We start from the raw sequence: 14,159 nt of genomic DNA on the forward strand, positions 1-14,159 counted from the left end.
GAAATCGTTTTTGACTGAATAGCCTGTTTTCATTCACATGCCCATGTCACACTGGCAACACATGCATTGATGTACCGCATTATAGCAATGCACCAAACCCATGCAGTGGTGCTGCATGAAAAAAATGCTAAATATTCTTACATATTCCCTCCTTTTTTCTGAGAATTTGGCAGTCCAAGCCATAATTAGAGGAAAATCAACTTGCTCCCTAAAATGTAGCAATCCAACAAAATGAATATTCACATGCAAAAAACGAAAAAGTTGAAAAACCACTGTCCAATCAACATAATATCAAAATTAATCTTTGGGTCCATATGTTCCTTCCCAATGGAAGTGTCTATAGTCCAGTGCTTCAATTTTATACGTGAAGTCAATCAAAAACAATAAGATAAAACAAATAACTAAAACAAGAATTAACATAACAGATTAAAATAATTAATTAAAATAATAAATATGTGGAACTCCATACGCCAGGACAATTGTCTGCCTCTGATATGTCCCGACTAGCGATGTCACATCATTTGGTTCATTCGGGTGTTCTTCCATCTTGGTACACTTGGATCCTTTTCTATAGAAGTTATCTTTTCTTTGGCATTCCGTTTATTTTGTCTTCACCTCCACCCGGAGGCAGGCATCATTCGATCTTCATCCAGGGGACTCCAGGACTCCATCGTCTCCCGTGACCTCCGGTACAAATATGTTAGTATTCGAAATCAAATAGAAAAAAAACAGATTAGGTATGTAGCACAATACTAACTTCACCCTTTTGCCAAAAATAAAACATGCTTTGTAAAACATTTCACCCTTTTTCTTTCGCCTTCTGAAATTAAGCACAGGTTAAAAAGAAAACAAGCATACATAAAACAACATTCAATATTTAATGCATTTTCATTCTGCACACCAACTCCATAAACTTCAGCTTCTATTTTTTTTTATATTTTATATATATTTACATATATTACAGTGTTTATTTGCCATTATAATCAACCATCTTTATTTAACTTCTCTGTCACTTCCTCCTGACTGTACCCATTTATTTTACCTTTTTGTGTTCAAGGGACTTTATCTGTTTCTACACGCTCCAGATTTTTTATCTCATGTCTTGGATGACATGGCTTGATTTGGTTTACATGCACAAACTGTTCTGTTTCTGTTTCACCTTCAGTCTTTAAAATTTTATAAACTACAGGAGAGACTTTATCTATAATTCGGAATGGCCCCTGCTAGGCTGCTAGGAATTTGGAAATTTTCTGTTTACTTTTTCCAAAATGAAATTTATACACCTGATCCCCTACACAATACTCCTTTACTGTTGACTTTTTATCATAATATGTTTTAGCACTATCAGCAGCCCTTTCCAGATTTCTCTGTACAAAAGCAAATGTATGTTGTAAATGCTTCCGGAGCTCATCAATGTATTAATGAACTGTAGATGCGCTTACAAGTGTTTGCTCATGTGTTCTGTATAGTAGGTGTTGCAGCAACACCATTTTCCTACCTGTCAAGACCTCATGTGGGCTAATACCTGTTGCTTTGGCAGGAGTTGATCTGATTGCCATCAAAACCAACGGTAAACGTAAATCCCAGCTGGAACCTGCTTCAGCTACAAATTTCTTTAAAATGTCCACAACAGACCTATTACCCCGTTCAACTCCACCTGAAGAAGCCGCCCGATATGCGATATGTAGTTTCCTTTTCACACCCAGTATTTGCCATACTTTGCTCATTAGAGCACTTGTGAAAAGACTTCCTCTGTTTGACTCAATTCTTTGTCGCAACCCAAACCTTGAGAACACATGATTCACTAGCAATGTGGCTGCTGTTTGTGCACTACAATCTGGTGCAGGAATACATTCAATCCACTTCGACATCAAACATACCACACTCAAAATATAACGGTTTCCTCTGCTCGACCTTTTTAAAGGCCCTACATAGTCTTATTTGCAAATCTGACCATGGAAGGGTTAGGCCTCTTTTCATTAGTTGAGCTCTGTGCATTGGTGAAGCAGGTTTAAATTGGGCACATACTAGACATCCTCTAGTATACAATTCCACATCTTGGGACATATGTGGCCAATAAGCATAATCTTTTAGTATTTCCAATGTTTTTTGTGAACCTCTGTGGCCTGCAGTTATGGCATCATGTGCATGGTGTAGCATTAGCCCTCTAAATGAAAGCGGTACCACCCATTGTATCTGTCCTGTTATGGACTCTCTAACCATGAGTCCATCCTGTAGTCTAATTCGTTTTTCATTCTTTAATAGCACCCTCTATTCCTCTTTTCCCACACAATCATCTTCTGTTAAAGGGTTTTGTCCAGGATCTATCAAATGGTTATAAGAGATTCCCAAAATTCGATCATTCTTTTGTGCCTCAATAAAATCTTGGTCTGGGGTGTTGTAACTCCATTGTACCACTGATTGTTCTGTCTCCTTTTGTGCTTTAGAACGTGTTACTGCATCAATCTGTATTTCACCCAGTAAATGTTCAATAGGTAGCAATTCTCCCATCACAGCCCCAATTTTAGCCAGGTGGTCTGCTTTATCATTTCCCTCCTTATCCTCTCCTGGAGTTTTTAAATGCCCACAAATGTTTCTCCGGTATATTGTCAAATTATTTTCTGACACCAATTTGTCTATGGCTTGTATCATTTTTCCATGCTTAAGTGGCTTTTTGTTGTATGTAATCATGCCTCTCGCTTTCCAGCCAGGTAGATATTCCACAAAGCTATTTCGTGCATAGTCAGAATCAGTCACCGGGACAATTTCACTGAATTTATTATCAATTGCAGTAGCAATTGCTTTATACTTGGCTGCCAATTCCGCTACTTGACTGCTCCTAGCTCCAATTCTCATCCCTATGCTGGGGATACCTTCACATTTCAACCAGACATTTCCTATTCCTGACAGTAATTGTTTATTACTGTCATTTTCAATGTGAAAAGCACAACCATCAACATATACAGTTGGCAAGTCCTTGCATGTCTTTTCATCAAAAGCTTTGTGTGGTGATTGTTCTAACTCCTGTAAATTAGGTTCTATTTCCATTTCGTTTGATGCTTGTTCAGCTGCACAGTCATGTAAATTTGCTAAACCTTAAGCAATTGGGCTCTTTTTATTTTGGCCATATCTCACTTCTACAGGAAAACCTTGTAATGCTACGGTCGCTGAAGTGATTCTGGACTGCGCTAGATTACCTGACCTAATTCTTTTACTCTCTAAGAATTGCAAAGGTTGATGCTTTTTTTCATTAATCACCTTTTCTCCCTGAACAATGGGGCGGAAATGTTGTAGCGCCCAAACAGTGGTTAATAGGGCCTTTTCACATTCATTGAATTTCATTTCAACTTGGGAAAATGCTTTACTTGCATAGGCAATGGTTTTGTGATTCACATCATGTTTTTGTGATAACACTGCTGACATACAATGTTCAGAGAAACCTATTTCTATAAAGAAATCCCTGTCCTTTATGGGATATGCTAAACATGGTGCCTTTACAAGACATTCTTTTAATTTAGCCACAGCCTCAGACTGCTCTTTTTCCCATTTCCAGGGTGTATTAATTTTTAGCAGTTTAGTTAATGGTTGAGTGATTTCAGCATAATTTTCAATGAACTTCCTGTTATATCCTGTCATTCCTAATAAACTTTTTACCCCTTTCACATTTTTAGGGTCTTTTAGTTTTCGTATGGCCTCTATTTTCTTCTTTTGTGGATTTAGCCCATATTCAATTACTTCATGGCCTAGAAAATTCACTTTTTTCTTGCACCATTGTGCTTTTTGTAAAGACACTTTGGCCCTGCTTTCTGCAATTGGCCAAGCACATGTCTTATTTCATCAAAATGGATTTTTAAACTTTCATTTTTTATCAGGACATCATCCACATAAACTATGGTTCCTCTTTCTGCCGCATCAGGCATGGCCTTCCTCAAAAATATTCCAAATTCACTCCCACTATTAACGTACCCGAACAGAGTTCTAACCCATGCGTATTGAGTTCTGTCAAATGTAAAGAAAAATAAATTCTGTATCTCCTCTGCCAATGGGACGCACCAATATCCAGAGGTGAGATCTAATGTGGTAAACACCTTTGAACCATGTACCTGAGCTAGCCCCTGATCAATGAATGGTAGTGGCCATCTGGACACTGGTACTCTTTTATTTAACTCCCTCAAGTCTGCACATAGCCGCCATTGACCATTTGGCTTTAACACACCTAAAATGGGCGTGTTGGATGTGCTATGGATAGGCCTGATGATTCTCTGCGATTCTAAATTTTTAATAATCTCTGCCAATGATTCTAAACATGCCAGCGTTAGTCTATACTGGCGTACAAATACTGGACTTCTGCTGCACCCTTCCGGAAGTGTGGCCACATGTAAATTAGTTAGCCCGCAATCATAAGTATCTTTTGCAAATACATCTTTAAATTCCATAAATATCTTCCTCAATTAATTTCTATCCTCATCGTTGTCACACGCATCCGCTAATAAGATCTGCTCTTCTACCATTTTGGAAAATTCCGGAAAATGTTCCGGTAGTGGAATCTCGGCGCTTTCCTCTAGCTGTGTGGCTGTGTCTCTTTGTAAAGCTGCCACTTATAAATGTTTTGGCATGTCAGCTTCCATTTCAATGGGCTGATTTTCCATTTCATTTTCACTTAAATCAAATGTTATACAACTCTCTTGATAACAGCACACTGTCTCACTTGAATCATAAGGGTACACAGAATGAATTTTAAATATTCCTTTGGGCTGAGAGTACAGGTATTCTGGCAACTCACCCTTGGCATCTACATACCTTTCAGGGATATTTCCCATCACCATGTTATTTAGATCTGCAGTATAATGTGATTTTTGTATGGCCATTCCTAATGGGGAGTTTTCCTCTAAATGAATATCTTGACAACCTTTATTATTTACCATAATTCTTACAGACTCTTCACCAATATCTACCAATGGAATGTATTCATAATCCAGGCCTTGCTGTTTTATGGATTCATTCAGACAAACAAATGCATCAGAGTCTTTCGTCTGCTGTCCATTTTTGGATTTCAGTGTTATTGCAAACTGTTTTGTAAATGCAGGAATAATATTATCTTTCCTCATTTGTAGTTCGATTGCATAAGGAACCAGTTGTGCACAATGATAAGCCCTTCTTTTGTCTTCAAATTCAGGTGCTGGCCCACCTAGGCGTGACCATATTTTTTGATTAAGGAAATCTAACAGCATACACATTCTGTGCATGATGTCATTGCCCATGTAAAAAATCATTTTGTGCTCCACTCACTATCCTTACATTATGGTAAATTGTTTTCTGCCGATGCTAATTTTTAGCATGCATCTGCCTGCAATTCGGTTTTCAAAATCTGGACTGTCCAACCCAGAAACATATTGGTGTTTAATCCTAAACTTTGGGATTTCCTCCCTCTCCATTATTTTTTGCAACAATTTCTCATTAATGAAGCTCCCCTCCTGCTCAAGCGCTAAAGTGGCTTTTATTGTTTTAAAACAGTAATTTATACCAACATGAACCCATGGTTGCTCATCTTCCATGTGTATTTCAGCAAGAGTGGTAATGTGTTTTTCTGCATCTGCTTTAGGAGTAATATTTTGTTTGCATGTCTTTTCTTTTAAATAAAAACGTAATGTGTGCTCATCTATGGCGGTCTGCCAATTTTTCCTTGGGTCCAAGTATATTTGTACAGGTAGTTTTTCATTGTCGCTCTGCATTTTGTCTTGACACATTAATATAACAGTGACACTAGGTATTCAACTATTCTGGAGATATATCTCCACAGCATCATTTGTTTTGGCAACGGTGTGACATTCATTTATGTTGCTGTTTTGTGATTTTAGTTTCTTAGGTCTCAATGGTTTTTTGGTTAAGGACCACAGCACTCCATTCACCCCATCTATGAGAGGAGACAATCTTTTCAGGCAATCTGTCCCCATCAGAAATGGAATTTCACAAATAGATGTGATCAATACCTCTTGTTTCATTCTGTGTTTTCCTATTTTTATATCAACCTCAGTTACACCTATGATGGGCACCTCCTCCCCATTAAAGTTATGCACTGGACCTTGATTTTCCTTCACTGTGATTTGATTCTGTGGGGATCTCCCTTCATTGATACTCTTTACCAGCTCCTTGGACATAATTGTGGCCTGTGCGCCAGTGTCAATCATTGCAAATGTTTGCCATTTTTCTTCTACACTCATGGGAGCATAATACCTGTCCTCAACTTCCTCTAATACACATAAGAAGTGTGAATTCTTACTGATTTCAGGACTCACCTTTCTCAGGCCTTTTTCACTTTTGGCTAAGCACATTGGTAAATGGAAAGACATTTTTCCCTCCTTTTTACCCATTTCTGCGTGAGAGACTTTATTCATTTCTCCATGTTCAGAGGTTTTTTGGAGTGTGGCCACTGTTGCCTATCCATCCAGGTATCATCAGGGGCCACATTACAACCCTACAACTGAACATGTGTAACAACATCATTCAGCAATCTGTCATTGTTTAATTCTGTGCATTTGTGACCATTTAGTGTGGTACCAGCCCTTTCAGCCTCTTCAAAAATATGTGGCTCAAAGAATTCTTCAGGTGATTGGCATGTACCCTCCTTTGGAGTATTTCCTTTTTCTGCCTGTGTTTGGTCAGTGTTTTGACTGCCCAGGGAAGTAATTATAGCATCCCCATTTACTCCCTCTTTACTGGTATTCCCCATGCATGAGTCATTTTTCTTAAATCTGTCTCTTTGTTCGTTTGGGTTTTCAGGTTTTCTTATTTCATTTGTACAAATCTCCAATGTTTGATTTAACTCTAGGTTAAACCGTACCTCTCTTTTAGAAGTATTTACACTTTCTGTTACATGTTCATTTACTGGCAACTTTACTTTTAAATCATTAGGCATCTCAGAGTCATTATGCGGAATTACATCAGAGCAATCTGTGTTTTTGGTACTGCAGGTATGATGAGTACTTAGTCACTTTTCAGAAGAAGCCCCCCGGTCATTGCTATGGCCATCAGCACCCTCCTTCACTTTCACTTGGGCCTCAAGGCACTGGAACCTTTCCATCTCTCTAGAATCCTCTCGCTGTGGTCTAGATCGATATTGATTGCTTTCTCCCTGATTGGATCTATTCTGATACCTCTCAGGTGAGTGATTTCTATTGGGATAGTTTCTGAACTCTTGATTCATTTGTGGAGGGGAGCGGGATGCACCCATCCTTTGGTTGTAGTCCCCTGGTGGGGAATCATTGTACTGACGTGGAGTTTAATTCATGTTCTGTCTCATGTCCTGTCTCTCATGTTGTGGGTACTGGCCCCTATGTTGATTCCCATTATCAACAAATTGATCCACATATCGGGGTCTATCCTGATTACCATATATCATGGTGTTGGGATCAAATTTGCTCTGTGTCCCCAATGTCTGGTAGGGATCATAATTTCTTTGATCTTGGTTTTGTCTCTGATTATGTTCATACCTGACATTTCAGATCGATAGACTGCCCGGGGCCTATCTCCTAAATACCTAGGACTGATGTAGCTCTCCCTATTACTAGGATGATGTGATTGAAACATTGGTGCAGAGGGTGATGACCTTTGTTGATTAACCCTTTGTTCAGGTGCCGAATTATTTTTACCTGGACTTTGAGCAGATTCAAGGGACATCTTGGCTGGCCTGATTTCCATCACTGTTGCTGAGGGTTCTTTAGATTTAGGTCTAGTATCTTTCATTTTGTCACTTTCTCTACCCTGACAATAGAGTACTTCATATAGTTTTGTGCTTTGATGCACAATCCACTCAAGGGACTTGTCACAATCAAATTCACGGACCAATTGGGATATGATGTCTTTCTGTAAGAAGTAGGCGGTTTTAAATTCATTAGAATTGGGGTCAAAAGATACATCAAAGCGAGAAAATGCTCTTTTTAAGTCTTGTAAAAACTGGCGAGGGGATGTATTAGGCCCAGCAGTAAGTGTGTAAGCAACTTTCTTTGCCTCCTGTAATGACTGGAAAGGAGAAAAATGACGCCTAATTTATTTTTCAAACTCCACCCATGTCATATTCTGCTGTTCATTGAATCCTCTTATGATGCTGGCCATCGGAGCATCTAAAGTTAAATGAAAATACTGCCTGTACTGTTCCTTAGGTATCTGGAGTGCTTTAAAAATGTCATGAACCACTTCTAAGTGATCCTCAATGCAGCATTCCCCTCCTTTATTAAATGGTTTGATCAGACCTTTAATAGATTTCATTATTTTTATGGGGCTACTTGTTGCAATGCATGGAATTGCACTACTTGGTGACTCAATCCTGGTTCCAGGTGTATGGGATTGGTGGCGGCCCCCAATGGGAGTATCAAATCCCCCAAGGGTGCTGCAACCAAGTTCAGTCACCGGCCCAGTCACTGGAGCACTAGCTCTTTGGGTAGAAATAGAATTCACCTCCACTCCATTGAATGTAGTACCCTGCCGCCTCTCCTGGGACCTGGGAATGCACATTTGCTGTTCTAAGTCCTTGCACTTTTTAAGGATTCATTTTGCAGATAGTTGTTTTCATCACTCATTTTATTTATTACCTCCTGCATGTCGCACATTTGCATTTGGCATTCATGGAATTCTTTGTTTCTCTTGTCTTTTTCTTGAATCATTTTAACCATTTCTTGCTCTGCACCTTGGAGATCACTTTCTTTTTCAAAATATTCTTTTTGTAAAATCTGGATTTCTGAAACAATCTCATCTTTATCCTGTCTAATGTGGTCCACTAAGGCTTTTAAGTGTACCAATTCTTGCTCACTATCCTCAAATTGTTTCTTGCTTTTGGACAACTGAGCATCAAAATCTCTGCATTTTAATTGCATGTCTTTTTGGCATCCTTCTAATTCTGTTCTTAACATCTCCTCTTTTTTACTTGCCCCATCTAAGTCAGTCTTTAACCTGTGAATTAGCTGGGTATCATTTTCTTGCATTCGCAGGGACCTATTCAAAATAAACCATATTTTGGCGCATAGCCGTATTAAACAGTCTTTCTCTGCACTTTTATCGGCTGCATTCAATAACCTTGTAAGGCAGACCTGAATTATGCTGCCTTCTGTAAAAATATTGTCTAGTTTTTCTTTCTGCACCTCACCCTGAATCCGGTCATGCCATTCTGAGGTACTGTTTGATGACCACGTCCCATGTGCAAACAACTTTGCCTCTAAATATTGCACTAGGTCTGAGAATGTGGTTTCCCTTCGTGACATTCTGAAATTCGTTTTTGGTGACACACTGTTATTATGAAATGGGTTCCCTTTAATGTACAGATGGCAGTGTGAGACACACTTGCCACGCCCAATAGGTGCTCTATGATCACTTTCCCGGCCTGCAATGCACCATAAATATGTTGGGTATTTTGTATAGATTTGGGGCCTAGCAGTATTTTCTTACCGCCAAAAATGAAAATAATTCAGTAATAATCACTCTTTGCATTCAGATTGGATTTGGTATATAGTACTACAGTATACATACATTATTTCAGCACACAGATACATTTAGTGGTATACATTATGTTGGTATGCGTTATTGGTGGTATTTCTGGTGAGCATAATTCCTTTGTTTTATATGTGGCCACAATAGCTAGAACCCCTTATTTTTGTTTAGTCTGTTCGTGTGATCACTAGAGAGGCCTCAGGCTTACATTTCAGGAACACCACATTTTCATTTGGAGTGCCACCATGGGCTGTTCTCACTGACTTATCTACGACAGCGAGCTAACATGTGGTATTCATCAACAACTTATCTACATCAGTGAACTATGTCCAGGGCCTCTCTTTCTGCTGACTCATGTACCTCCAGCAGCAGGCTATTTCATTATGTTATTATTATGTTCTGTTAAAAAAACACACACACTTATATACTGAATGGAATCGTGCACACAGCTACCGCCAAGTCTTATTTTTAGCTACCTTAAAAATGAGAATTGCACATCTTCCCATATTATCAGTGCTATAATGGTAGATGCACAAAGAAAAGAGAAAAATAAAACACACTACCCGTCTGCTTTCAGATATTTTTATGCATTATAAAAATTGCATTTCAACACGATCTTACTCTTTTTACAGAAATAAATGGAAATTGCACAGTAACAACATTATCTGTAACAAAATGAGAAGAGAGCGGCGAGAACATATTCAATTTGCAACATTAAACATGTTGATAAAACACTGGAATTGCCTCTTCTCCTCTGACAGAATAGTTTCGCACACATACACACTGCCCCCGCACTCTGCAATATAATTACCAAGCCTGTCCAGCATGTGAAATTCTTCGGCTGGTCGCCTTCTGGAAGTGGCTCAATGCTCCCTCTTAATTCACCCCAGCAAGGACGAGCATCTATCGTCACTCAAACTGGGGCTTATTGACTGTAATTCCCAGTCTCTGCAGCAGTGCACTGGGATCTGCTTTTTTCAATCAGGAAACTCCCCAGCCACCAGCCAGGTCTTTCTCCGAGCTGTGTAAGATGTCTTCTAACTCTTTTCTTCCCCGAGATTCTACAGGAAAACTCTTGTTACCTCCCTTAATGTGAAGTGCATCCAATAAAACCCATCATGTCCTATACTCCTACTTTCAACAATGGCTTGGCTTATACAGTTGCAACTGTAACAAAACTGATTTCCTGCTTATTCGAGTCTTTGCTTCCTGCAAATGCTGTGGACAGAGCACAGATAGAAGCAAAGAGAAAAAAAATCTGGATGCACGTTTAAAATGACTTTCAGAGCCTGTCTTTTCCATCTCATTTTGCACTGGAGAACACATTATATTATTAATGAGTTAGAATCATGTTATTATTGTTAATGAGGTTAGTTCATTAATCCTCAAATGTGTTTCCTGCAACAGAGGAATTTCAGGTGAAAAAAATATATATATGCTTTTAACTGTGAACAAATGTATTTGCATTTTAGATGTAGAAATCGTTTTTGACTGAATAGCCTGTTGTCATTTACATGTCCATGTCACACTGGCAACACATGCCTTGCTGTACCGCATTATAGCAATGCACCAAACCCATGCAGTGGTGCTGCATGAAAAAAATGCTAAATAATCTTAAAACCTCTCATATCTCCTTTATTTAATGTTCCTCTGCTTCCTCTCTATTCTCTGTGACCCTACATATTTCTCTAGATATATCTCTTCCACCTCCTAATCTTATCTCTCCAGATGTGTGTTCTTGTTGTCCCCACGTTTCCTCCCTCCACTTTGACCTCTTCTGCCTCCTTCTTGTTCCTTACTCTCCTCTCCTTTCTGCAGATGTTTGCTAATAGTCATATTACTCCCAAACTACCCTCTTGGTTGGACTCAATTTTAAATTCCACACAGGAAGGTTTTTTGTTCAAGGATAGGAAACCTATGGTAGCTGTATGAAACTCAGGAGCACATACTCTGAATTTAGTGGACTTGAATGGTCTAAAATGCAATCATGTGTATACACTTGTAACAAGGTATGTATGCCAATCTGCTCATTAATGGTATATTTGGGCATTCCATCATCTTCATTTCAATCAGAAATTACTTCATAACTGCCACTAGGGGCAGTGAATGAATATATGGCTTATTTGCTTTTGGGCTATTGCTATAGAGCTCAAACAGGTGTTAATACTTATCCCACATGTCATTTAGTCAAGTAACGTTGTAAACAAACACATTTTTATTCATGAAAAGCACATTATACATATCTTCTTTTTACATTTGTTTTCAAATATGTAGCTGGCCGAATCTGTGGCTGTGGATGAAAAAAGTGACAGTGAAGATTTAATTCCGATCAACAAATCTTCTCCTGAAAAGGTACATTGTAAATGTTTTATTGTGTTACATGGTTGAACCTGCGCCTTATTGTGTCAAATAAATAATCATATCTAGCAGCAATTGCATTGATCCCAATTACATTGAATGTCTGTTCAGAAATACCATATATCCCTATGAAGATTTGACAAGTCATTTGACATTCGGACAAGTGCCTTTCATACAGAAACGCATACAATCATAAAATGTGTTTTATTATTTATAAATTGATTTGTAGCATACATGAATAGAGAATATTTGAGGAATGTTTCTGAAGGCAGTACCAGAACAGTGATTTCCATCTGAAGATACCTTTTTTCCCATAAGCTTCTCTGGGTTGCAGGAAGAGAGAAAGAGGGCTCTAATAGTGTGGGATATAGGACACCTCTCCCTGATCACTCCTGAGCAGCAATCCAGAGACTCTGGGCCTCATTACACGGTAGGCGGTAAACCATGGTGCTATTAGCACGATGGTTGCCACTGGTACCATACCGGTACCACCATGGAGGAAAGGGGAATTACCACCACATTCCAAGGTTGGCGGGGCGGTAATTCCCCCTTTCTCCATGGCCCTTCCCCATTCCCATTTTTGCCCCATAGGGCATAATGGGAATGGGGAAGGAGCTAATTATGGTACCGCAAATTGCGGTACCGTAATTAGCACCAAAGCCCCTTTGCAGGTCCCAACTTTAACGGCTGGTCTACACCATTCTGTCATGCACAGCCCACACGTGTTTGAGTAGAATGAAGTTTCTGATGGATTTCACTATATCGGCTCAGAGGCCGCTATATTGGGGAATGCAGTGGTCCCCCTGTCCTAAGGCATCCCAAATCAAAACCCATATTCTCTGCAAAATGATTGACTCACATTAAGTTATTTACGGCAGTGCTTTATCCAAAACAGTATTCCTGTGGCTGAGTTCAACAAACTACAGCAGGCAGTAAAATGGTTCTGGCTATAGAGATTGCCCGAAGCCAAGATGGAGGTTCTCCGTCTAAATTCTGATTGGCTGGAGATTGTTTATAGGGAGGACAATGAACATTCTAAACTGCCTTTCATCGTCCTTGCCCAGCTGAGAGGTCGTGTGCCTTGTTGCTCCTGCTTAACTTTGTCAAGGGTGACAAGTTTCTAGCAGTTGAACGGAAGATCTGAAAGTATAACAGGAGTCATGTTTCGAGTTTGTTGGAGACACAGGACAGGAGTCAGAAAATTCCATTTATTCTGAGAAAAGAAGTTTTCAAGTCTTATTCAAGATAAGTGACTTTCCAGATTTGTTGAACTTTGTAAAAAGGTAATATTTATCTAAGGGATTGAAATCAAATCTGTATCTAAAAAGATTGAAGCGCGTACGTTTGTTTTTATCGCTATATGTCAAATCAAACTAGCGCAAGAGTTTTTTGTCCGTTACTTTTCGCCCGCACGTGTGTCTATGCGCGTGAGAGTTAAGCGCGAGCATGTACTTTGGACTCGCGTTTACTGTTCGTTTACGCAAGGGTTTTTTCTGCGTGATAAAATAAGCGCGTGTGTATGTTGCGCGTCTACGTATTTATTCGTGAGTTGGACATTAGCGCGAGTGCGTTTTACCCGCGAATTGAATCGTCAGCGCATGTGCGTGTTTCCCGCGACTTGGAGGAAAGCGCGTGTAATTTTGATCGCGTCTTGGATTTTAGCACAAGTGCGTTTTACCCGCGAATTGAATCGTCAGCGCGTGTGCGTGTTTCCCGCGACTTGGAGGAAAGCGCGTGTAATTTTTATCGTGTCTTGGATTTCAGCGCGAGTGCTTTTTACCCGCAAATTGAATCGTCAGCGCGTGTGCGTGTTTCCCGCGACTTGGAGGAAAGCGTGCGACATTTCTATCGCGTCTTGGACTTTAGCGCGAGTGCGTTTTTACGCGTGTGCGTATTTCCCGCGATTTGGAGAAAAAGCGCGTGATTTTTTCTTCCCGTGGTTTCTGGCTTTCCACGTGAAGATTCCAGCGCAAGTTAAATTTGTTACTGAGAAAAAGACTCTCTACAAAGAAAATATTAAAAACAAATACAAGAACTTAAAAGAACTTCATAAATCTTACTTGAAGACCTTGTTCAAGAATCTTTGATTTGAGCAGACTAACTACAAAGTTAAATTACATTCATGGACCTACTGAGAAGGCTGAATTATCTATAAGATTCTGGTCCACAAGTAAGGAAGCCTTGTCTGCTTTTCACTTCTCTGGGCATTCTGAAGAGAAGAACCAGGTGAAGAACCAGCGAGTTGATAGCTTCCAGCCTGGTGTTTGTTTCTTTGTCCCTTCCCCCTTTCCCCTGAAAGTGAGGTAAACTGAGCAGTTATA

The 14,159-nt window shown here is 39.5% G+C and overlaps 1 protein-coding gene across 3 annotated transcripts in view; it reads left to right on the top strand.

The window, feature by feature from the left end:
- LOC138520143 (protein IWS1 homolog A-like) overlaps nucleotides 1–14,159 on the top strand; it is a 721,593-nt gene that overhangs the window by 280,792 nt on the left and 426,642 nt on the right. For all 3 annotated transcript variants that reach the window (XM_069632628.1, XM_069632629.1, XM_069632631.1), the window contains one exon: nucleotides 11,755–11,839. In XM_069632628.1, the coding sequence (XP_069488729.1) occupies nucleotides 11,755–11,839 (85 nt within the window). The remainder of the gene's footprint in view (nucleotides 1–11,754; nucleotides 11,840–14,159) is intronic.

The sequence above is a fragment of the Ambystoma mexicanum genome, chromosome 13 (genome assembly GCF_040938575.1).
Source record: "Ambystoma mexicanum isolate Mex_15411 chromosome 13, UKY_AmexF1_1, whole genome shotgun sequence".
Lineage (NCBI taxonomy): Eukaryota > Metazoa > Chordata > Amphibia > Caudata > Ambystomatidae > Ambystoma > Ambystoma mexicanum.